General features: G+C 35.7%; 3 protein-coding genes across 3 annotated transcripts in view; 2 read left to right on the forward strand and 1 right to left on the reverse strand.

Moving 5' to 3' along the window:
• The first annotated feature begins 5400 nt into the window (after positions 1-5400).
• Positions 5401-10214, forward strand: LOC132179926 (phosphoribosylamine--glycine ligase). Its single transcript, XM_059592740.1, has 4 exons — positions 5401-5858; positions 6776-7152; positions 7537-8067; positions 9404-10214. Exons 1-4 carry the CDS (start codon positions 5585-5587, stop codon positions 9818-9820), a joined length of 1599 nt encoding a protein of 532 aa, XP_059448723.1. The 5' UTR covers positions 5401-5584; the 3' UTR covers positions 9821-10214.
• Positions 10215-10346: 132 nt separating this feature from the next.
• Positions 10347-12681, reverse strand: LOC132179627 (uncharacterized). Its single transcript, XM_059592369.1, has 2 exons — positions 12471-12681; positions 10347-11363 (listed from the first exon to the last, which is right to left on the reverse strand). The coding sequence occupies exons 1-2, from the start codon at positions 12664-12666 to the stop codon at positions 10564-10566; spliced, it is 996 nt and encodes a 331-aa protein (XP_059448352.1). The 5' UTR covers positions 12667-12681; the 3' UTR covers positions 10347-10563.
• Positions 12682-23447: 10766 nt separating this feature from the next.
• LOC132177189 (uncharacterized) overlaps positions 23448-25756 on the forward strand; it is a 2960-nt gene continuing 651 nt past the window's right edge. The window contains exons 1-3 of the mRNA XM_059589435.1: positions 23448-23561; positions 23822-24010; positions 24243-24479. Coding sequence (XP_059445418.1) covers positions 23543-23561; positions 23822-24010; positions 24243-24479 — 445 coding nt within the window. The 5' untranslated portion in view covers positions 23448-23542. The remainder of the gene's footprint in view (positions 23562-23821; positions 24011-24242; positions 24480-25756) is intronic.

Here is a 25756-nt window from a genome sequence, read left to right on the forward strand (position 1 = left end):
TTTCTTAAATTGTTGAGGTGTCATATGGGATTGGGTGCTGTAAAATGGGGGGGGGGTGGGTTTGCAGACCGATCGGGCTCTCAAAGAAATGTCTTTTTGTTGGTTCTCTCTTCGTCTTTTTTTCTTTCTTTCTTCTTCTTCAAACAAGCTGTGAAATACAAAACCAATCTCCAGATATTACAAACTTATCTCGAAAGGAGAAACCACTACAACCCAAGACAACAACAACTCAAGAAACTAGCGCAACTCAGCAGCAAGAGTTGAGAAACAAAAATATTCTGCTGAAACCAAAACTACCGCAAAAGTTGAGAGTTAAACCAACAAGCTTTTCTGCAATAATATTCCAACCACAAACGAATATTTTCTTCCTTCGTTTGAAATCTTCCTTTACCCAAAATTCTGGATCTGACTTCCCCAAAAGGGAAGAGGGATAATGGTTTTTTTTTTTAAAAAAAAAATTTAGACTAACATAGACTTGGAGAGAGAAGGACAGAAAGAGGCGTTTTTTATTTGCAAGCCTCGAAAACATGGATGGCATAGATGCAGATGCCCTTGGGCCTGCATTTTCAAAATTGTTATACCTGTCAATTTTTAAACATTGTCGGAATCCGAATCCGTGTTCCGTTCTCATTTGCCTTTTCAGTGGAATCACACAAACAAACATCTCAAATATTTGTAAAGATTGGTGGATTAAATGAATCATTCCTTCCGATGGCATGTTTGTGTGCGAGCATCCACTAAAAAGTGTCTGGAATCATTTTTTGGGTCGCCGCGAGCCACCTCGTGTGACTTTCCTAGGGAAGACAAAACAGCTGTAACCCATACAATCCACCACACCCCAACGCCCACAGAGTTGATATCTCTCTCTCTCACGTGGTCTCTTGTTTAGCCAGTGTGAGAACAAACACACTCTCTCTCTCGTTATCTCTACCAGTACTTGGAACTCTTTTTGAGTGGGAACTGAAGAATCATATATAGTCATTTACAACAAAAATTCAGGCATGGCTGAGGAAGCCAAAGAAACATCGACACAAGTAGATCAAGTGGTGGTGTTCTCTTGTTCTAAGAGATTGGGAGAGACGAATGTCCAAGATTTCAGTTTATGGCATCACTTGACCTTGTGTGAAGAGCTTCAAAACGATTACTGCAAAGATGTTGTTTGCTGGCTTTGCAACGAGCCAGTATCGGGTCCTAGATACAAATGCGTGAGATGCAACTTCCACCAACACAAGTTATGCAATATTCCACGACCACACGGGGTGGATACTGAAATCGAACATAAACATTGGTGGAAAAGACATCACTTGATCTTCATACAAGAGCCGGACGATGGTGGCGAGAGGGATGTTTGCTCGGGATGCAAGAAACCAACAATTGGTCCGGCCTATAAATGCTCCATACCCGAATGCACCTTCCTCCTTCACAAGTCGTGTGGTGAAGTATCCAACGTCATACAATATCACCCCAACCATCCAGACCACACCCTCATTCTCCAAGAGCCATCAACTGGTAACGATTGTTCTCTTTGCCATAAAAATTGCAACGGATCCTTTTTTTACCGTTGCAACCTCTGTTCATTTAACATCCACGTTAAATGCCCTCCCCATTGGAGAATTAATGACGCCGATTGTCACCAACACTCACTTCATTCCTCACGGAAGCAGATGCACTTCACTTGCGAATCTTGTGGTGAGAAAACCAATGATACCGCCTACTTATGTAGCGAATGTGGAGTCTTGATTCATGGTAAGTGTGCTCTATTTCCACACACCATTAAAACTAAGACACATGATCACTTCCTCTTTCGCATCTATTCTCTTCCTCAAGCCAAAAAAGAACTCAACGTAGTCTTTTCTACTTATCAAGTTAAGGAACCGCATATCTTAGACACGTTCTGTTATCTCTGTTATAAAAGGGTGAATGAGTATGCAGCTTACTATTGTGTAGAATTAGAATGTACTTACGTTGCTCATTTGGCTTGTGCAAAAGAGCTCCAAAGTTGCAGTATGACCACTCATTTCTTGGCCACTAATTCCAATGACTACTTAACTCATTTGGTCGAGGGAATCAATCTTGTGGAAGATCAATATGCTGGTCCTCGGGAAATTAAACATTTTAGTCATCCACATCATAACTTAATTCTCAGCAATGATAAACCCATGGATGATATGCGTTGTGAAGCTTGTATGCAATTTATAGTTTTTGGCACCCCATTTTACGGATGTACCCAATGTAATTTCTTTTTACATATTAGATGTGCTAAACTACCCTCAACCATTAGGCGAACAGTATTTCATGAACATTCACTCACCCTCTTCTCTCGGGCGTCATCCATGGATGGATTCTTTTGGTGTGCTGCTTGTAGGCGTAGTCGTCATGGCTTCACCTATAGATGTGATGAATGTAGTTGGTACAACTTAGATGTTCAATGTTGTTTAATTCCAGAAACCCTCAAGCATAAAGGTCACCCACACTTCCTCTTCTTTGCTATAAGATCTTTGGAAACTTGTAATGCTTGCGGTAAAGATGGTGGGAAGTTCGTGTGCTGTGATTGCGACAAGTTTGCCTTGTGTTTTAGATGTGCAACTCTTCCACTCGTCGCCAAATATGAATATGATACACATCTCTTAAAACTTTCCTATACACGTGAAGATGAATCTGGAGAGTATTATTGTTTAATTTGCGAAGAAGAAAGAGATCAACCAGATTATTGGTTCTATTACTGTGTAAAATGTAAGTTCACTGCTCATCCTCGATGCGTTATTGGGGAGAATTCGTGAATTAAGTTTGGAAGAACCTACGTAGATGAAGATCACCCGCATCCTCTCACCATTGTCCAAAAGACTGAGCATTCTCCTTCATGTGATTCTTGTAGTGAGCCGTTAGACAGTGTGGCTATAAAATGTACTCAATGCAAGTTCATCGTCCACCCTTACTTTTATAACCAATATTTGACCAATTGTCTTCAAAATCTAAATGATAGAATGAAGTAATTTTTGAGTTATGTTTAGAGAGGATTACTCTATTCAACTGTAGTAGTGACATTTGTGTGTATTTGAGAGAGATTAATGTAGTGTATTTTTTTTTTCCATGTATAAGTTTGAAACTCTTGCTTCCAAATTTCCAAAGTAATTATAAAAATCTTGCTTCACCTCCTTAGCATTCCGGCTAGTTGTTTAGGCTTGGCATGTCAAAGTAGCTTGTGTTTTATTTTTAGTGGAATGCTAGGCTTAGAAAATATTTACAAGAAAAATCCATACAATTAAAGTGATTTGGCACAACAACATGATTGAATTTGTTGTGTTTCATTTTTAATTGTATTGTGCTACATCATTTTCTAAGATTTTTTTTAAAAAAAAAAATATTTTGTGAGCTCTCTCTTATTCTTAATCTTCATCTTAGCGTGACCCCTGCGCAAGAATTGTAGAAAACAAAAAGAAGGAAATTAAAGTTAAGAAAAAAGTAGTATACCATTCTTTGGTGTCGAAGGTTTGGATCTCTGAACACACCCAAAGAAGCAAGATTGCAATAGTTAGCACTCCTACCATCTATCACAAGAGCAGCATCAACACAAGCTCTCATGGCAGCTTCGGGTTCTGAAAAGTTACCTGAAATGGGAATTGGATGAATTTATCAAATAATACTACATCTTTCATTTGTTTCAAGATCTACCGATAGAGAGATAAATTCCAGAATCCTTGTGCAAGGAAATGCAAGCAAAGAAGAAGAAGCATACAAATCCATAGCCTGTGGACCTTCCTGTGACATATATATATATATACACTACATCATTTTATAAAATATTTTGTAAGCCCAAATCTTGAATACTTGCGCAAAGCCTAATTTAAGCCGTATTATCGGCCCGAGTAGTAAGTAACCTTTTAGTTCGGAGCCAACTATTACCACATCGTTCAGTTGCAAGTGTAGAGATGAGTTTATATGGCAAAGTAGGACAGAGGAGTTCATCCTTCGGGACATCCAATAAAATTGGAATGATACGGATAAATCGAGAAATGGTTCAAATTTTTTTTCCAATCACTTGTTTTCCTTATGACACATCACATATTATTATTATTATTATTATTTCTCTTTTTGAAAAATTTTGCAGTCAAGTATTTTAGGCACCCCTAAGAAAGTCCTAAATTATTATGTTACATAAGCTGTGATGGAAGATTAACAAGAAAGAAAGATTTTTGGTAGGATAATTCAAAAAATCTTAAGCCCCCCTTACTTTATTCCAATATTGTTCAAAGTGGCTATATAGCCTTACAGTGCAGCAAGATAAGAAGGATAACATTGCTGAGAAAGAGAAGATGACATCAATGAGGATAACATCCTCTTATTCTGCTACTATAGAATTCTACTTGTTGCACCAAACTTTTAGTTCCCCCTGATAAGCTCTAGAGATACTTCTCTGTTGATAAACTTGTCCTGTTGCTTCACATTGCAAGTCACTTGCTTTGCCACGTAACATATTATGTCATGAAATTGAGACTTTTGTGTAGGTTTTGGGAAGTCCAACCCTGGAGGAGATAAAGTGAATGAATCCAAATTATGCTGAATTCAAGTTTCCACAGATAAAGCCTCATCCATGCCACAAGAAATGTCTCTTTCCTTTTCCTTATTTCATTGTACTCAGAAAAGAGACTCTATTCTATTGGCCCTTGAATTAATCTTTTCCATTCTTTTTATTTAATGTTGATTGGATATGTAATATGTTATATGTATATGGGTTCGAATCAGGATGTATGGAGCTGGTTTTGACTATTCCAAGTCTTGAACTTATCTATGATAAAATAGTAAAAAGTAAAAAGTAAAAATAAAAATTCCTCAATTTTGGTAGGTACTTGTAAACTTGTAAAACAAAGGGTAGCAGCACATGGTTCAGTTTTGGAGCACATTTCAACAAAGTTTGGCACTCAAATCTTTCAAAACTTGAAACCGAATGATGCCTATAGGATGGACTTAGTGATCATTTGGTAAACTTTTAGAAAACACAATTTTATTTTATTTTTTTCTATAACTTCTCAAATCATCGCACTCATAATTTAGCCGATAGGCTACCTTAAGCCTCAGAAAATGATGGGTGTTGACGTAATTGTTAGGGATGGTATGGCCTAGGTTTCGGCATCAATGTGTATGTCTATTTGGAGATAGTTCAAGCTTTTCATAATGTAAACCGACTCTGACATATATATGATACTTTAATTGAGGATGCAAAGATTGAATTGTACCATTTTCCGGCTTGTAGACCATATAAGAAGAAAAACAAATATGGCAGCGGAAAAAATTTGGATGGATGAGTACAGAAAATAAATAAATATTTTTGTCGTATATTTTAAAAAATGCATATATAAATAAAATAAAATTTGTGCATCCTTCACGCATTCATTTTCTAAAGAGGTTTAATAAAAATAAAAAAAGCACTGAAAGGCTTAAACCCTCAGACTCAGTCCTCTCCTCTGCTTCTCCTTCCCCTTCTTCCATTCAGAATTCAAACCCAGAGACAGAGAGCGAGAGACAGCGCCGGCAAATCTCCGAACCCCAAGGGGCATTTCCCGAACAGAACAAAAAAAAAAACACCATGTCTTGCGCCGCCACCGCCATTTTCGACCTCGTACCTTGTCTGAAACGACACAGCACTACCACTACCATTAACCACTTGCCACTTCCGAAGCCGTTCGTGCGCTTTCGTTTCAGTTACTCTCCGTCTTCGGCGTCTTTCTCTGTGGGACCCCTCTACTCCACCCCCGCCAATAGCCGCTCGCGTTGTTTCAACGGCTCTCGATCGTTCTACTGCACTGCCCTGAAATCACAGCCGTCGGCTTCCCTTGGCGCCCAGACCAATACTACGTCTGGTGAGAACCTTAAGTTGTATTCTATTTTTATTTTCTTTCTTCTCAATTGGGTTCGTTTGTATGTTTTCAATTTTTTTCGTTTAGTTTCTCATATAATTTGCTAAATTTTCTATCATCTGACAAATTGGGAATTTATTTATTTGTTTATTTATTTTTTTTTTCTCTAAAAAAGAAAAGCTTTTGCTAGGTATACTGGAGAATCAACGGCCATGGTATGTAAATGTTGTCGTTTCACAATTTTAATTTTAAGGAGTTATTGATTTTTGAAAACGAAAATTAAAATTAAACAATAATTTCTTAGCAATCTTCCTGCTCAAAGCCAGTTTGGCATGTAGTACTAGAAAGTTTAGGAAATAGAATGGTTTAGCATAGCCTATACTGTAAGCGGGTTTATGTTACTTTTGCATTCTCATTGTAAATATTATGTATATGAACAAAGTAACTGGTAAGTTATTTGGTTTTGAAAATTGTTTTTTGGTTTTGGTTTGAAATAGTATTTTGATGTGATATAAATGTGAGAAGCGTTTTTATTGGGATCCATATTTAAAAAGTGTGTTATATTTTGAAAAGTGTCTTATGTTTTGAAGATGGGTTTTGAGAAAAATGTGTTTTTGTGTTTTCAAAACTGTTACTAAACCATAAAATTTTTTTTTTTAACATCAGAATTCTCTAGATTTTCTAGGGTAATTCTGTGATTTTGAGTTCTTAAAACACTAGGTGTTATGTTTAATTAAATAGGTTAAATTTTATCACCTCAGCATGCACCATCTTCGGAGGATCCTTAATGTTTTTCTAACTCATTATGTCACTAAGTTGTGTGTTGAAGTAGCAATATTTGAACCATTTAAAACGTGTATTTTCTTTTTTACCTGTTTCTGTGTGGTGATTCACTGACACTTTGTTTACTGATGTTGCAGAAGAAGAGAGGGTGGTGGTTTTGGTCATTGGTGGAGGGGGAAGAGAACATGCACTTTGTTATGCCTTGCAGCGATCTCCCTCCTGTGATGCAGTGTTCTGTGCGCCTGGTAATGCCGGGATTTCTAACTCAGGAAATGCCACTTGTATTTCGGACCTCGACATCTTGGATAGCGCAGCTGTAATATCCTTCTGCCGCAAATGGGATGTGGGATTGGTTGTTGTGGGACCAGAGGCTCCTCTTGTTTCAGGGCTTGTAAATGATCTAGTTAAGGCTGGAATCCCTGCTTTTGGCCCTTCAGCAGAGGCTGCTGCTTTGGAAGGTTCCAAGAACTTCATGAAGAATTTGTGTGACAAATATGGAATCCCTACTGCTAAGGTTTGTCTCACCTTCTTCTCTTTGATTGATATTTTCGAGAACTTTACTGCATTATTATAATTTAATTTTCAAAAATTCTTTATACTGGTAAGAGCAATGTTGCATTGGTACGTGGCTGTTGTTGTTTAACACGGTTTATTCTTCTGAATTAGACTGAGAAAATGACATAGAACTCTTACTCAATTTAACCTGTTCCCATCCCTATATTCTTGGTCTTATTTTTAACTACCATTCCTTTTCACCCTTCTAATTGTTACATTCATTACCTTTTTCCTTTTTTTTTTTTAAAGTAAAATTTTCAACTCTATGATTTCTTTGCTTTCTCATTAGTGTGGCACTATTTCCTACAAAATTTTCTTGCTAATGCATTAGTTAATTGTGCAGTATAAAACATTTACAGATCCATCTGCAGCAAAGCAATACATTCAAGAGCAAGGGGCACCAATTGTTATCAAAGCAGATGGATTGGCAGCTGGAAAAGGAGTGGTTGTTGCTATGACTGTGGAGGAAGCATATGAAGCTGTTGATTCAATGCTGGTAAAGGGCATTTTTGGTTCTGCTGGTTGCCGTATCATTGTTGAAGAGTGTCTGGAAGGAGAAGAAGCATCTTTTTTTGCCTTAGTGGATGGAGAGAATGCTATTGCATTAGAGTCTGCTCAGGACCATAAACGAGTTGGGGATGGTGATACAGGGCCCAATACGGGTGGGATGGGGGCATACTCTCCTGCACCCATCTTAACAGAGGAACTTCAGTCGTTGGTCATGAAATCCATAATTCTCCCTACAGTGAAAGGAATGGATGCAGAGGGGTGCAAGTTTGTTGGGGTTTTGTATGCTGGCCTTATGATTGAGAAGAAGTCTGGCTTGCCAAAGCTGATTGAGTACAACGTGCGATTTGGAGATCCAGAGTGTCAGGTCAGTAATTGGCTTTAAATAGGTATTTTATGCTATATGTTCTAGGAAATAATACAAATATTAATGACCCTGCTGATCTTCAAGAAGCAAAATAGCAGGCCACAAGTTATTTTCACGTCAAAATTCAATCCCATGTATCTAACTTGATAGTCAGTTTGGTATGGTGCTGTCATCATTTGGAAGTTGGCGAAAGTTTGCTTTCTTTTAGTCCTTTAAGAAGTCTTTGCTAAAATTGATTCCACAATGAATTGTGTCTAAGATTGACTTTTTGAAAGACTTGGTTGTGTCGTGAGCAGATCTATGCCTACATATTAGGCCAGCGAAAAAAGTTGTAGCATTGACTGCTTCCATCCTACACTATTGGTCCTTTATTCGACTTTTCAGGACGTTCCAAAATATTGTCCACTTTTAAAATTCTGTGGACACAATTTTAATGACTTTATTTGAAAAGTCAGTACCCTGGTTTTCATTAAATTTTAAATTAAAGAGGGTAATTATGGAAACTGGTATTATTTTATTTTGAAGACAGAGTGTTAGTTGATGTACCCTTAAAATATTGGATTTTGTGAATAGGACAAACAATATGGGATGGAGGGACTAGCATGTAGCTTGAGAGAATATTGGGGCCAAATTAGTGAGATAGGGGAGAGCAGAATTATATAAGTCAAAGCCAGATCAGTTATCCTTGTTTCTAGGCATCTTCTTTTCTTTTTTCATGCCAAATTCTGGCTTGTCTTTTTTCAATTTAGTATATTGCTTACATGAGATGAGTTATCCTTGTTTCTATGTGGTGTATGTCATGTGCAAATGCATGGGTTCAATTATACTTCTACCTGTTTAAAACCTTTGGATGGATCTGGTGTAAAAGATCCTTGTGTTTTCTATGGCTGTAGCTATATGTTCTGCTGATCCAGAGGATAATTTTTACTACCACATTATCAAATTGTATGGCAGTCATATAACAATTTACTAAATAACATTACTTTGTTCAAATACCTATCACTTAAAAGAAAAAAGTAAAAATCAAAGGGACCGACAATTAAGAACAAAAAGGATGATTTTGTGGGACAATCAACTGGGCCACATGTGGAGATGCTGCTTGGTATTGTTGGTTGCACTTCAATGGACATGTTTATGTTACTAAGAACCAAGAAGTAATCACAGTATGAGTAAAATTGTTGACATAACTGTCTGTCGATTAGATTGCTCGTTGCACCTCTTTGGCACCTCTTGATAACCTTTTTTACTCATCAATATATATATATATATATATATATATATGATGACGTGAATTGATTATTTTTTCTGGTTCTTATATGCCTTTGATGATAAACAGGTCTTGATGGTTCGATTGGAGTCGGATCTGGCACAAGTTCTGCTTGCGGCTTGTAGAGGAGAGCTAAGTGGAGTGTCCTTGAGCTGGTCCCCAGGGTCTGCCATGGTGGTGGTAATGGCAAGTAATGGCTACCCTGGGGCATATGAGAAGGGAACTGTGATTCGAAACCTTGAAGATGCGGAGCATGTTGCTCCATGTGTTAAGATATTTCATGCTGGAACAGCCCAAGACTCGGATGGCAACTTCATTGCTGTTGGGGGACGTGTTCTTGGGGTTACTGCCAAGGGAAGTGACCTTGTAGAGGCACGAGATCGAGCTTACCAGGCTGTTGATGAAATCAACTGGCACGGCGGATTCTGCAGACGGGATATCGGTTGGAGAGCACTTCCACAGAAACAATTTGCCACAAAAGGGTGAATTAGTGTGAGAAATAAATGTTTTACATTTGTTGAATATTGAAAAATGGCTTATGACATAAATTAACATCATTTACAAGAGGGAAGAAAATAGGTTCTCTTGTTCTACAAACAACTTTTTTTGGCTTCTTATGGATCTTCCACTCCATATTTACTGAAATTTTGATTCCATCTGTTTTGAATCCAGAGATTGAACGGAAAAAATCCAGCGTTTCTTGACATGGAAGCCAAGAAACGACGCAGCACGTTTTGTTTTAATTAGCGTTTTTATTTTTCCCTGAGCAGGTTAGTTTTAGATTAGTTGTTCAATGTGTTTGGTATACTTCCAGTATGGATGTTATGGCACGCCCTTTATGGAGCCTATTTATTCGAGTAAGTTTTGAACTACCTGCTTATTTGTTCAGACAGGTAAACCTCATAAGAGTCTTCTCATACTTACCTATCCGGATTGTTAGCAAGCAATGGATCACAATCTTTAAAACTGCAAATTAAACTTGGAAACCAAAGATTTCAGTCGACGTCTCTTTTCTATATACCTGCCTATGATCTCAGCACAGGCAACACGCATAAACTGATAGGTACAATCTATTTTAACGCTGCACATTATCATACACAACGCACAAGACCAACACCAAAAAATTAGGTATACAATGACAAAAAAACAATCATCTATACCATCTTTTGCAAGCTGATCTTCTGCATAATTAGCTACTCCCTTTGATAGCTAGCCTGATCTCCATGCCTTCACTCCCAAGTGGCCTTTCTTGGACTCCGAGGAAGACTTCCAGTTCCTGATCTATCAACCCCGCCACACATATACACCCCGCACTCATCGCAATACCCACAGCCTGCAGATCCGCTCTGATCTCTCTGCGGCCTACTCGACGGGTGATAATGGATTAGGCCACCATAACCCATTACGCTCCTCCCCATCTCAACACCTTTGTGAGGATCCAATGGCGGTCTAGAATGGTAGCCATGGGGTTGGTGATGGTGTTTATGGCTTTGGTAGTACTGGTAAAAGTAGTGGTTTCCGACGACGCCGTTGCCTTGGTGTTGGAAGCTGTTGAGGCTGCAGAGGCTAGGAGAGCTGTGGACTTTCTGCATAGGAGGAACTCGACTGTTCTGCAGGTAGCCATTTGTGAAGATGGTTTCATTGCTCATAGAATTATCAACGTTCTGGGCTTTCGGGGAAGAGCAATGGGGAGAAGCACAAGCGGAGGAGACGCTGTAAGTGAGTTTAGGACGGCCGAAAGTTGTACGGGTTATGCCATTGATGGCATCAACATAACGCTGCTCCAGTGCATGGGGTGGTTCTGTGATGGCGGCTGCTGCTTGGTTCTCGACTATGATTGGGTTGGATGGGAACAAGAAGGCACGGAGCCTCGGAGTTCCTTCGCTTTCATGGCGGTCGTATTCATCGAGCATATGCTTTATGTCATCGTCAGATCGAATAGACACCAAAGCATCAAGATCCTCTGGGATTACCTGGTACTTAAGGACCATTTCCTTATCAAACTGTGGAGTTAGCTTCTTCATTAGCTCTGTTAACAACAAAGTGGAAGAAAATTTCATTCAATATTAATATGCAGATAAGTAAGAAAACACAGATCAAGATAGTTGATTTAATCCAATGGTTGTGTCTTTAATAGGCCTAAATTTGTAACCAGTTAGCCTTTGATCTTTCTTTCCTTTGGAAACATTTGCTGAAGCTAAACACTATGACACAGTGCACAAGACAAGAAGTTGCTAAGTTCTAGTGACTTTTGGCCATTCAAAATGACATGCTCAAGCTCCAAATAAAAGTTGAGCCAGAGAAAATAATGTTCTGTATTTTTTCATTAACTTTTTCCATTTCTTTTAGGGAGAATGGACAAGGATCCAATACAATGAGGTTGTCTATTGCATATGTAATGGATAGTCTTATGTGAGAGGCTATTTGAGCCCCACCTGCTCCGACAACTATCCAGGCAACATGAGATCTCCATCTCCGAAGAATAATATATATTGAAAACCGCTCCAATTATGACTTATGTTTGCAATAGTCTGCGCCTCTTGTACACGAATCATACATTAACAAATGAGAACAATTCAATCTTCGGTCGTTTCCGAATGAGCTATATAAATCGTTTAGGCCGAAAGCTCAATAAGATTCATCACACTTCTAACTCTAAACATCCTTTGTACTAATTACATCTAGAAAACATCATAAATCTTAAGGGACAACTAAGGGCGACAAATACCAATATTAGAATCTGGTAGATAATCAATGTGAGACTTAACACGTCTATGCTTTGATACCATTTATAATATAATTAAAGACACGCTAATCATATCCATGCATAGTACTCAAAAAGACTAATGACAATTGAAGTTCTCTACAATCATTTATATCATCTATACGGTATACATCTAATATGAAACTTAACACATATTCACATAACACTTTAACAATCTAATTTAGTACAATCCGAAGCATCATATATTCAATGATAGACCGGGGGTTTCCAATCTCAAACTATGCACAAATTTTAAAATTCGAAGAGCCGCCGTGAGCTCCTTGATTCTATCTCCATTATATATACATATATATCCTGAAAAAGTGTAATGCTGGATAAATACGAGACAACTCTGCATGAGATGAACAAAACCTGAGAAGGTGATGTCACGAGGGATGGCTATGACACGTGTCTCACCACCCACGTACTTGAGTTGACCGTCGATGGGCCTAGGCAGGATCCTCCCGCCATGGCTACACAGGAACTTCACCCTGCTCTTAGGCGACGACGGCGTTTCATCCATCACTCCACCAGTAATGTCACCACCTTGAATTTCTTCACCCACCATTATATATATTTATATATTTAAAAATAAAAAATAAAAACTAAAAACTAAAAACTAAAAAAAAAAAATCTCTCTCGCTGACACCCGACTCACCCTGCAATAAACTTGAAGAAGAAGAAGGAAAAAAAAAAATTGTGAGATTAAATAAAAATGTGTGAAAGATGGTAAAATGGAAAAAGATAAATAGGGGAGGGATAGATTGGAGGGTGATTAATTCAGTAGAATTTTCCGAAAATAGGAAGTGAAAAACAGAAGGGTTTGTTTGGAAGAAAAAAGGTTAACTGTTTGGTGTCTCTGTCCCGTCTCTTTCGCTGCATCTCCGCCACTGTATTTTCAATGGATCTCCCTCCCTCTCTCTTTCTCCACGTGTTTTTATCTTACGCTTTCCTAATAAAATAATATATGGATTACGATTTTTTGAATCTTCCAAATTATTCTAACTGGAAATAATTTGAAATTGAGGAGATTTATTTTATTTTGTTATATTTAATAATAGCATAGATAATATAAGTTATTTAAATTTTTAAATAACTTGATAAGTTATTATATCTGTAAAATTTGAATTTGGTTTACTTCCCGTCAAAAAATCAACGAGAAAGAAGCTTTTGGGTTTGCGATTTTAAAAAGTATGATTTAAGAATAACGATTTTAAAATGTGATTAGAAAATGTAATTTTTAAAAACATAAAAGCGTTTGGTAAAATTTTAATTTGGCCTTAAAATCGCAGTTTTTTTTTTAAAATGCAATCCTGAACAACCTATTTTTTTGTGATTTAGTTTAAAATCGCATTTTTTATTTATATAATCATAATGTCAAACACACCCTTAAAATGCCGATTTTTTGGTCAAGGAAGTGGAGTAGGATATTCTCTATTTCGAGTGAAATAAAGATTTTTCTATTTTAAGGTTAAGATTTAAAATTAGTATATCTAATAATATATAGGATGTCAATATTAGCACGTCTTCTAAAATAATTTAATATACTCTGTTAGAAAGATTTCATTCGACACAATCGGCTAAGAATCACACCTCACAAAACGGAGGTCATTAGTTCAAATTTCGCTCCCCCTTTTGTGCGGACATGTCAAACAAAAAGAAAAAAACAATTTTTATGTTCACATTATAGCTTTTATTGGTTAGTTTTTCATATATCATCATCATTTATGGATTTTCAATTTTAACTATTACTTCTTATACAACTTGAAGAATAAAAATAATTGTAGGGTGACCGATCCTCCATAATGGGTGGTACTATATGGCCCCGTTTGCCAACAGCACGGGGCCGGCACTGTAGCTAGAACGGCAGTTCCAGCTATAGTGCCATCTAGTCATCTGACAGGTGCAGCAAAAATTGACTTTCTAATATTAATTTTTTTTTTTAAAGCAAAATATTAAAAAAAAAAAAAAAAATATTAAAAGAGAAAGAATGCAAGGGTTCCAGCCAATTTGTCGTGGGGAATGGGTGGCTAAATTTCAGCTCTTGGTGGTCCCACACCCCAAAAGGCCAAAAAAAAGGGAGGGAGGGTATTTAGTGGTCGAATTCCCAAAATGCAACTCGAATTTTTTTTTTTTTTTTTTTTTATGGTCCCAATCTATTTATTAAGGTATTTCCGAACTTCACCCCATCTTTTCCTCCTTTTTTTTTTTTCCCCATTATTTTGTTTTAAAAAAAAAAAATAATATCAGCCAATTTTTACGTGACCGGCCAGATTTGCATTGTCAACCACCCCATCTTTTCTCTTTTTTTTTTTCTTTTTTTTTTTAAAAAAATATTTTGTTTTAAAAAAAAATTAATATCAGTCAATTTTGCATCGCAGACTGCTTCGATGATCAGAATTTCTGAATCAATGCTCCAGTTAGCGTCGGGTCCCTGCGGTCGTTATGCAAATCCTAGTCTGTATTCAGTGTATGCTCTCTATCTTTTAAAGTTCGCCCTTTCGTGATTCAAGCGTTCAACACCTCATATAAAGTAATCTCTCTGGGTCACACCTCGATGAAAAGCTACAAGAATTTAACTACAGTAAGGGAAAATCCTCCGAGCTTAATCTTAATCGGGTTTCACTTATAGTAACCATAATCGCCTTTGTGTTCCCTCGTCATCAATATATATATATATATATATATATATATATATATATATATATAATTTGTGATTAATTAGTAATTATAGCATGGATCTAGAACTAATAATAACAAATTGAAGAGCCCAAATATGACGAGACTGCTCCCACCACCTCATCATGAACTCTATTATTATAATTTGAATGATTTTAAGCATATAAAACTATGCACACATTCAGATTCTATCAGCCTTTTCATAAATTCAATCAGTTCTATTATGATCAATTTGAGTAGAACTCTAGTACAGATTTAAAGTAGAAGTAATTATTGAAAATCGGCTTATAAGGAGATAGTGCTCAAGAATTTATATATATATGGTTAAGATTACACTTCAGTCATATGGAACACTTAAAATCCTAACATATCACCACACTTCGTAGTCAATGTTCACAGTAACCCACTCTATCGACACTAAGCCAATAATAATCATTTCTCTTTTGATGGCTTTATTCACTTATTAGAATTAAATGACTTAACAATATGTTCATATATGATACCAAAACATTTTAATCAAGCTTATAGGTTGTCTCTTTCGTTTCTTGACCAAAAACCCGCAACCCATTCGATTTAATGCTCAATTAACTGCGTATGAGCCCATATTCAAACTCTGATACTAAATAATACAAATCTTAAGTAGAATTCACCCTTAAAAATCAATTTGTACAAAGAGAATAACAAAAAATATATATACATAAAATTAAGATTACATTTAAATCATATAGAACATAGAACACTTGAGATCGTAAGATACTTGTATCATAGAACATTGTAGCAATGATTGTTGTTTGATGAACTTTGTAAACACCTCTTTAGAAAGTGCTATAGAGATGTTAACCAGTCTAACTTAGGATAATTCATAATTCGTTTAGTCTATCCCCAAAAGTAACTCACATCATGATTGCATTGCCTTTATTTTTTAAGTCCTAAAAGAAATAAAGTATAGTAAGAAACAACTATCATTCAAGCAGGAAAGGTTCAAGATCTATTTTTAGTTTGACCCTCATAAATACACCATTATAATTAATTAATTACTATATACATCTAAAGTCCTCATTCACAACAATTTTTTTAAAAAAAAACTCATAACAAAGTAGAAATCTTACTACTTGCTAGCCAACATGTCATAGCTTCCAAACTAAAATTACAACAAAATTTAAGGAAAAAAAAAAAAAGAGTTCAATACTTCAATATAATCTAAAATACTCTCAAAAAAGAAATCATCCAAAAATTTTCTTTTCCCCCAATCAAAGTCCAAGAAAAAAAGGAAAGGTAAGCAAAAGCACCACATGACTTGGGCTTAACAAAAGGGTTTTACATCTCTGCAACTCATTAAACACACATACAAAAGGCAAGCTACAGTCCAAAAAGGCGTTTACAGGCTTTAAGGATCTTGCCTCCTTTGTGCTTCTTCTTCACAGATCTTCTTGTCGCCCCGCCATCATCATCATCATCATCAATGGGGGATGCTAGAGTCACAGACTGGTCATAGATCCTACAGTACCTCTCTGAAACAGACGAAGATCTTTTAACAGAGAATGCCCTCTTGACTGCAGAATGGAATCCAGAAGTTGAAGAAACAGAGCAGCTCCTGTTCAGCACCGCGCCAAACTTCTCCCCATTGGCGCCATCTCCATCTTCTTTCTCTGCGTTAGACTCCTTGATTTGGCTGCCTTCGTGGGGTTTGGATGTGGGGTCTGAGTTGGTTTTTTCGGTCTGGGAAAATGATAAAGCATCTGAGAAATCCATGGATCTTGATTTCTGGGTGTCAATGGCTTTCATCTTTGAATAACCATTCATGGCTCTTTCTCTTTTGGTGCTGAAAGTGACGGTGGAGGTACAATCTGTCGTGGGGATAATGCTGCTTTGCCGATTGAGAAGTCAGAGGTGTACAGCTTGGAGAATGAGGAAGTGAGTAATAAATATGCATAGGCACTGAAGATGAGGGGCCAGAAGGTCATTGAAAATAAGGATAAGAATTTTTTTTATCTTTTTTTTATTCGAATTACTAATAATTTATATATATAATGTAAAAGATTGTATACGAAATTTATCTGTCACAATAGTAAGTGGTTGGACCGTCTCATATAATTCTTTTACATAATTATTAGCAATGCAGACAAATAATTGTGATGACTTTCAATGCAGACAAAAGGTTCAAATAAGTAGTTGAACAGTCTAAAATTTATTTAAATAAATGGGTATCAAACGAATATTTTATGTGACTTATTGAAATTACTAATAATTCAGACAGATGATTGCCGTGAATTCAGATCCAAACAAAGGGTCCAAATAAATACTCGAATTTTATTTTAAATGGACATGTCTTATGTGAATATTTTAAATTATTTGTCAAAATTACTAAATTTAAGAGATGGTCGGTGTGAATTGTAAACAAAACAAAGGGACATGACGTGCACGAGAGTACCTGCTATGCGCCAGATTGGAGGTAGGGATAAAAAAATAAAAAATAAAAAAAGTTGGTATTAGTGTTACCATTTTTCGTTTTTATGTGTTTTGGATTTTTGTCTCAAAATATAGAAAATAATAATAATAATAGTAATAATTCATCAACAAACAACACCCATTTATTAAATTAACATAGATTGAAAATGTATATAATTTTCACATATATTTTTAATTATACATACAATTTTAATAGAACATATTGGTCTATTACATGTGATTTTCACATGTTATAGACTAAATATTCTTTCAACCAAACGAAGCCAGTTACTTGCATATCTTTTATACAAATCTCTTATATACATATGTTATTTATATTGTTAATATTAAATCCAGTTGTTATGTTATTGATCAACTTTAATTTTAATATCAAAATGAACAAGTTTTTTTTTTTCTTCTTGTTAATGAAACTGCACAAGAACAAGAACAAGAAGAAATTCACATGGTTTTTTTTGTCGAGATTATACATCACATCACACATTGAAATAAAACCTATGACTTGATGCATTGAATTTGCAAGCCATTAGGCTGGTTCCATACTTCCACTAGCCAAAGTTGTCTATTGAAATCTTGTTTTTCCAACAAATCATTTTTTACCACATGTGCAGCACCTAGAAAATGTTGCAGCGGGCGGGATGGTTACGTCTTCATTTGTTTCTACGTAAAATGATTTTTAGAAAATATATATATATTTTTTTTGTTTTTTTACCATACAATTTTTTTTTTATTTTTTATAAAAAAATAGTTATTAAATTTATATGATTTACATGAATTAAGTTGTGAGTCCTATAAATTCAATAACTAATTTTAAAAATAAAAATTGTATGGAAAAAAAAATGAAAGAAAGAAAGATAAATAACATGATATCCAATGTACTATCAATACTGACAATACAAATTGCCAAATTCACTGATAATAAGCCTTGTAAAACAGACACGACACGCAAGTCTACTGCACAAACCTAATTAGTTGTTTTGCTTCATTTGGTTTTTTGTTGGGTTTTGTCTTTATTATTTGGCTTACTAAGACATGTTTTGTCTTTAGCTTAAAGAAAAGGCCGACAAAAGGGAGAATTAGGTTACATTTTGGAAGTATAAGAATTTAATATATATATATATATATATATATATATATATATATATAAAAGAGGTTTTTTCCTACCTAAATGAAGACTAATCTGCTCCTTGCTTAATGCAACTCAGAAAAAAAAAAAAAAAAAATTGTTAGTAATATTTGCGCTATTATTTTAAAATCATTAATTAATTTATAATTTGAACTTCATATAATCATTTATAAAACTCAATTTCATCTATTAAGTAAACAACGAGAAATTTAACACCGATAAATATATTTATAATTGATTCACTCTATATGAACTTTTCATTTTCTTAGTGTAAAATTGAAGTATCACATTGCTGGTAGCCAATTGACTGTGAGTGTTTATCATTCACAAATTTAACATCTTTCAAAAGAAATAGTTTTTTTTTTTTAATGAAGTCACGGATTGGTCTCCCATCTCTAGGCCCCTAGTTACCGTTAAAGTATAGATCAAATGATTAAATTTATCTAGTTAGCTGTTTTTATCAGCTTATGCTTTTAAAATAAGTAGTGATTTAATATGGTACCAGCACCAAAAATTATGCGTACGATTATATCTCTACCTTTATTGGAGATTTATCTGCATTATTCCAAGATCCTTTGAATATCTCCTTTATTTTCAAAACTATACTGAATATGTTTCTAGTTGATAACGATAGTGTACTTAACATGTGGGGGCAACAAGTCATAATTTGTGCCCAAATTCATTTATGAGACCATGCATCATGCATGAACTAGCACCAATGTTGCTTAAAGTGATAGAATATTGTCAAACTTGTTCACATGATGTTAGACTTGTATAGCTCTAAATCTAAGCTACATAAATGGTAAACCAGTAGGTGAAAAACTCACTAGTGCTTCACCTAGAGCACTAAATTCAGCTCAAAATAAATTTTACAACTCTAAGTAGAATAACACCCATTCATTTTATTTTATTTATTTTTTTATGTCGGGGAACTTCTCTAAGACAAGGTCTTTCGGACTTACCCCTATAGAGTAAACATTGGTCCGTGCATCACACCCTCAAAAGTTTTCCTATATGGAATTAGTCAAATCGCTGACTTTTTAATGATGGTGTGGCCCTAAAAGATTGTTTGCACCCATGAGATGTTGAACTTTAGACCTTGAAGATATGATACCTTAAGACCCAGGTCTCCACCACTTGGTCCAACCCCAATACAATAAGTTCATCTTCCTCGCTCTTGCGGTGGCTACTGGCTATCTTCGATCAATTTGGTTGCACTCTTATTTCTCGGTTTTCTTTACCAGACCAATTACTTCTATTTGTAAGAGAATTGGGGTAAGTGAATAAAATGCAAAAATAGTAACAAAATCTCTAAAATTTTGATTACAATTAAACCTAGAAGGTAAATATTTTACAAGAAAACATAATCAACTTAATATAAAAACATATATTCAAAGCCGTTATTGCTTTAAAATTGTTAGGTACGTTCTCATACGACTTTTTAAATGGATCGATTTTTTGGCCAATTTAATAAATATCTAAAACATAAAATACTAAAATTATTTTTACTATTATTTCACGTCAAAATACATTTTTGGTATTTTTTTTTTTTAATCCTTCCAAAAAATTACCAAACGAGGATTAGCAAGGCAGTAAGGACTTCCCAAGGTGAATCTCAATCAATAATTATATTGCATTAATTGAAAATAAAAATAGTTGAAAATTTAATTAATGCGTAATCATGAATGGAAATGGACTAAACATTAACATGGCGACAAAAGTAAAGAGGTAAATGTCCAATCAAGTTTGGTCTCTATCCCAATCAGTCACATAAGTGACAGTAACAGTAAAAGAAGCATGGATGTGTAATCAATTCCCCATGCAAATTCAGTTTCAATGTCAACAAATTCAGCAAATAAAGTTTTGTTTTTTTTTTTTTAAAAAAAAAACACACTTTTATCTGTCATTTTATTTTAGAGGGACGATAAAAACTTAACTATTTTGTCAAACAAATGTCTAATTGAGTGCCCCTACTATGCGGTCCGTCTGTAAACTCCACCTTTTGCAGCATCCAATAGTTGATTGACACCTCACCTTATTGCACAACTACACAATACAACTGAAACACCTATTCAATTCCTCCTCTTTAATAAATCGAACCCATAAAAAAAACAATGAAAAATACTCTTCCTCTTCTCCCTGAAACACCATCTCTTTCACCAAGAAGGCTCTCCCTCTTTGAAAGTCTCTCCCTCTCTGCAACTTTTGTTCATGGGTTTCGAATTTGTGGCGCACACGAATGGGTTTCGTCGATTTTTCCATATACATAATGGGTTGCAGCGCACACGAATGGTTCTCGCCAGACCTATGGCGCCGTGGGTCTGGCGAACGCCCAGCAGCGTTCTGGGTCTGCGAACGCCATGGGTCTAGCAGCTTAAGAAATTTTCTTCATTGATTTTGTTGGGTCTCTCTTGATTTGGAGTTTGGGTTTTGTTTTTTTTGGTTTGGCGGATTGGGGTTGTGTTTTTTTTTTTTTGTTTTTTTCTGGTCTGGCTGAACGCCCAGCAGACCCACGCCGGGATGCTGGCCGGCGTTGTGGGTTTGCTGGTGCCCGGGCAGGTGGATCGAGACCAAGCGTGCGCACCTGAAATTTTTGAGACCAAGCGGGGACCAAGGAGAAGCTGAGCTTCAAAGGGACTGTCATATGTATTAGCCATTTTTTTGAGTTGATTTGAGTTGTAGCCATATGTATTAGCCATTGTGAATTTTGTTAAGAAATGTTTTGTGCAGATGAGTCGAATTGTTTGAAGGAATGACTGAGTATTGATTCGGTTGCGTATTGATTTGATCACCAAAGACAATGGCCAATGGTAATGGCCAATCCAAGCAGTACAGAAACAATAGGAAACAGCAAAGCCTTATAATTTAACTAAGCAAAACAGATTAAAATGGTACACAATTGGATGGAATTCAAGGCAAACTCACAATATCACTCCAAACTCAAAATATCACTCCAGACTCACCATATTCGAGCCAAATTATACTCCAAACTCACAATATCACTCCAGACTCACCATATCAAGCTAATCTGTTTCTATCTATTTCTAGCATGCATAGCCAAACTCCAAAATCAAATACAACTAGAGAAAATCAGAGCAACTTGAGGGCGCTCCATAGGCGTTGATCCTATCTACACCAATATCAACCGTAGACGATGAAGAACCCATTTTTCTCTATAAGCCAACACGGGGAGATTTAGAAGATGGAAAGCTTCTTGATTTTTTTTTTTTTTTTCTCAAAAAATGAGTCATGAAACCTTGTTTTTTCTCAGAAGGGTCACTGCCATTTCCACGAAAAAACCAAAATTTTCTCAAACGGTTGGCCAGCGATGGTTTGCGAAAAATTCTGTGCTTTCTTCAATGCTTGTGTTTTTGGTTATGACAAAAGAAATCAAAGGAAGTCTAATTTCTTTCTGGTTTTCCAGAAGGTGAAAATGGAGAGAGAGAAAGAAAGATGAACCAATTGGGTGCTGAGGATGAACCATAGGTGAAGATGAACCAGAGAAAGAAAGAAAAAGAGGGTACGTGATAAAAAAATGGGTATTTTTTTTTGCCTTTGGATTTAAAATCCAGTGCTTTTGTTCCTATTTGATTCTGTGTTACTAGCTGACGTGTACGCATGCTATTGGATGCTGCAAAACATCAGTTTTGCAGCCCGACCGCATAGGAGGTTTATCCTATATAGATAGAAAAAGACAACAAGAGGAAGAGTATCTCAGATTCTCACCTACTAAATAAAAATATATACATAGATAAGAAATAAGACAAATTAAGAGGAAGAATATCTCACCTGAATTGAGATCTTATCCATTTGAGGAAAAATTAGAGATTCTCCAATTATTAATCGTGATCCTTCATTTTAAATTTAATGATCTATAAAATGCGAGCTGCTTTTGTATAAATAAGACATTAAATGCTGACTTTTGTTTTACTGAGATTTAAATGATTTAATAGACCATTAAATTTAAAATAAAGAACTACAATTAATAATTCGAAAATCTCAAATTTCTTTTCGATTGGAGGGGATCCAGATCCCATCTCACCTAGCATACACTTAATTCTTTTAAAATTTACTTGGAGAAAAAAAGAAAAAGAAAAAGAAAAAAGAAAAGAGGTGTATTGTATTGTTTTATAGTATCTACATATAGTATCGCGTCTCTGGTCGTGTGACTCGTGTCGGCTATGAATATGTCCTGGTCGTTGCTTCGGGAAAAATCAAATATAAACAAACAATTGCAGCGATTATAGTATTGATTGGGGACGTACCTAAATCACAGCAATATATGATTGGATAAAGAACATCAAAGTCTCTTGCATGACGAATACCGTTTGACCTCGTGGATGTAGCACTTATTTTATTCGCCGTGGTGAAAGTTATGTCACAGGCAATTGCAAAGACGTCAAAGTCATTGCCACTAAAAGTACAAAGAAGAAAGAAAAAAGAAAAAAGAAAAAGGTGAGAGAATTGAGAGATGCCCTTCGATAAAATTGAAAGAGTCATTGGGGCCAAAACACGTGTTGTGCAGGTTCTTTCACATGCAACGGAGCCAAAAGCTGCAGTTAACAACAATGCATAGTAGTTGTACCAAAAAGATGCATTTGCCACTAGCCACATCCCAAAAGTACAACTATCAAAAGCGCTTGTTTAATTATTATTCAGAAAAGAAAAAAAATGGGTCTATATAATTATACCCATTTATAATTAGATTATTGTGATATAAAATTATTATAAAAATTCGATATGATATTCAAAAATAGCAAATACTTTCCCAACACCTAATTTTTTTTTTTTTGGGAAAAAACTGTCAAATAATAAATATGTCTTATAAGTAAAAAATAAAAATAAAAATAAAAGAATTACATAAGGCCTATTTATTATATATGAATGTTGCAACTAATAATTTATTACAAATAGGTGTAACGAACACTGATTAAGCAAATTTACCTATAATTTAGCAGCTTTTTTATGGTATGAGTAAATCCATTGGCATCGCTGTCACTCACCGTACGTACCAGTCAGTGGCCCACACAGAAAAGACTTTCCCAGAAGTGTCAAGTGCAGTGCTTTCTGATTTCAGTTCTCTAAACCCTTTCTTGGTCTACTGCATTTGTCTCTCTCTCTCTCTCCCTCTCTCTCTCTACTGTAAGTTGTTGCTTCACATCATTCCAAAGAGATGGATCACCAAGATCAGAGTAAGCTTCATACACCAGGCTATGTTTGATTCTTTTTGTATCATTTGTGTGTGTGTTTTTTGTTGTTGTTATTTTCTCTATGTATGTATGTAAATCTTGGATCTTTTCTCTGTGGGGATTTCTGGTTCTTGATTTGGTATGGGAATTTTGATGGGTTTTCTTTCTAAAGCATTTTTGTGGAAGTTGTTTTTGGAATTTTATGCTTTCTCCTGATTTTGTTTGTGAAAGATTTCGGGGTTTTGTTTTTCTTGATCTTGCAGGGCATGAGGGCCATGGAGTTTATGTTTGTCGCAAATGTGGTTGGCCCTTCCCAAATCCGCACCCCAGCGCCAGACACAGACGAGCGCACAGGAGGATTTGTGGGACTATTGAAGGCTACACTCTGGTTGACTCAGAGGGGAATGTTTCTGATGATGACCACCTCTCTGATGAAGATAACAAACCCCCTAGTGAGAAATCTTGCTTTTATATGGATATTAATATTTTATACACATCTTTCTGTTATGTGTGCTCTGTTTGGTTACTGGGAAAATATAATGAAAACAAATTGTTGACGTTTGAATCTTAAAAAAAAAAAAAAGAAAGCAATATATTTCTTTTCGGTTGTTTTCTAGCATTAAAATAGAAGGCTATATATATTGAATTTAATGTGTTATTGTCGGTGAATTTGGGTGTTTAAAGGTCCTAAAATGTTGGAGACAAGCAACAATGGGAAGGGACTAGGTGGAATTGGGGGAAGATCAAGTAGATCAGAAGATGACCTATTTTCGGATGCTGCTACAGAATTTCCGGATAGTGGAATTAATTCAGGAAATGAAGAACGATTTGAGGATGTTCGAGAACCAGCAACTAATGTGGAAAAGGGTGCCAAGGACGTTCCAAATGTCGGCCAATCATTTAAGGATGGTGGCTTGGCTGGTAAGTTTTTGGTGGACCTTAATATTTATTGATATTAACTGTTTTTGTACATCACAAAAAAAGGTTCAGCAATATATGCTTGAGTAGTTGAGACATTTAATTACAGTTAGAAGGATATATCCATAACATCTATCTGCATCTTATCTCAAATATGCCAATGAGCTTTATCTCAAATGGTACTTCCTCCCTTTGTGGCAAGGTGGAGGGTGAGGTCGTGGGCTCAAGTCCCACCGGGTGAATGTAACTTACCAATAATAAAAATAAATAAATAAATATGCATCTAAATTTTCGTTCATTATGTCCTATTTTAATTTCAGAATAGGAGCAACCCATTGCAAGGAAGAAAATAAAAAGAAACGTGGATGGAAATTCATCAAAAAATAAAATTTAAAAGGGAAAAGGTAACAAAAACCAGGAACACGAAGAAGTTTTGATAAGCGAGAAAAATGCCGGTCCAACTAATTAAGGAAACAAGACATTGATGATTAGGTAATGAAAGAAGATACCGATGCTGCTATAGGTGGAGGGATAAACAATAGAAACATTAATGGAATGATTCTATTAGTGGGAGTATGGAATGTAAGATTAGAGCTGTTCTGTCAAGAAATATAAAATTGATGCCATTCAAGTGAATGATTTTGGAGAAGAGAGGGCCTGAAATAAATTCAAGAGAGTGACAGTTATGCTATAATGTGGTCAAGGGAGAAGTTTATATTCCTAGTTGACGGGTATGATGGGTAGGGAGAAGTTAGCTTTAGTGGGAGATCAGGTGTCTTATTGGTGGAAGGTTTTCTCAATTGTGCGTATGGGTGTTACTGTGTTAGGCTAGGTAGTTGGCTAAGTTGGTGAATTGCCAGGCATTATCATTGGTGGAGGGTCATTATTTGAATAAGTGTGAAAAAAATTTCACCTCTTTGTACTTTTTATCCATATAGATACAGATTAGGGTTAATTTCACGTTATACAACCTTAAATAATTTGAAGACATAACCGTTGCCTTGCATATCGACCAACATCAAGAGGAAAAAGAAAAAGAAATGCTGCTTAGTTAATATGGTTTTACAATTACGAATTCTCTAGCAGTCTGATCCTCTTAATTGTTTCTCAATTCTTACTCCAGATAATGATATTTTTCTTATCTCAAGGTTCTTCCATGGTTTTTCTGCCTGAAGTATTTAGCCATTGTGTTTCTAAGAAATGTGTCAGCTCTGGAGGCTTTTCATTTAGAAACTCAGGTGCAAATGACCAAGGATTTCACATGACTTTAGAAGACAATA

Source organism: Corylus avellana, chromosome ca4, assembly GCF_901000735.1.
Source record: "Corylus avellana chromosome ca4, CavTom2PMs-1.0".
Classification (NCBI taxonomy): Eukaryota; Viridiplantae; Streptophyta; class Magnoliopsida; order Fagales; family Betulaceae; genus Corylus; species Corylus avellana.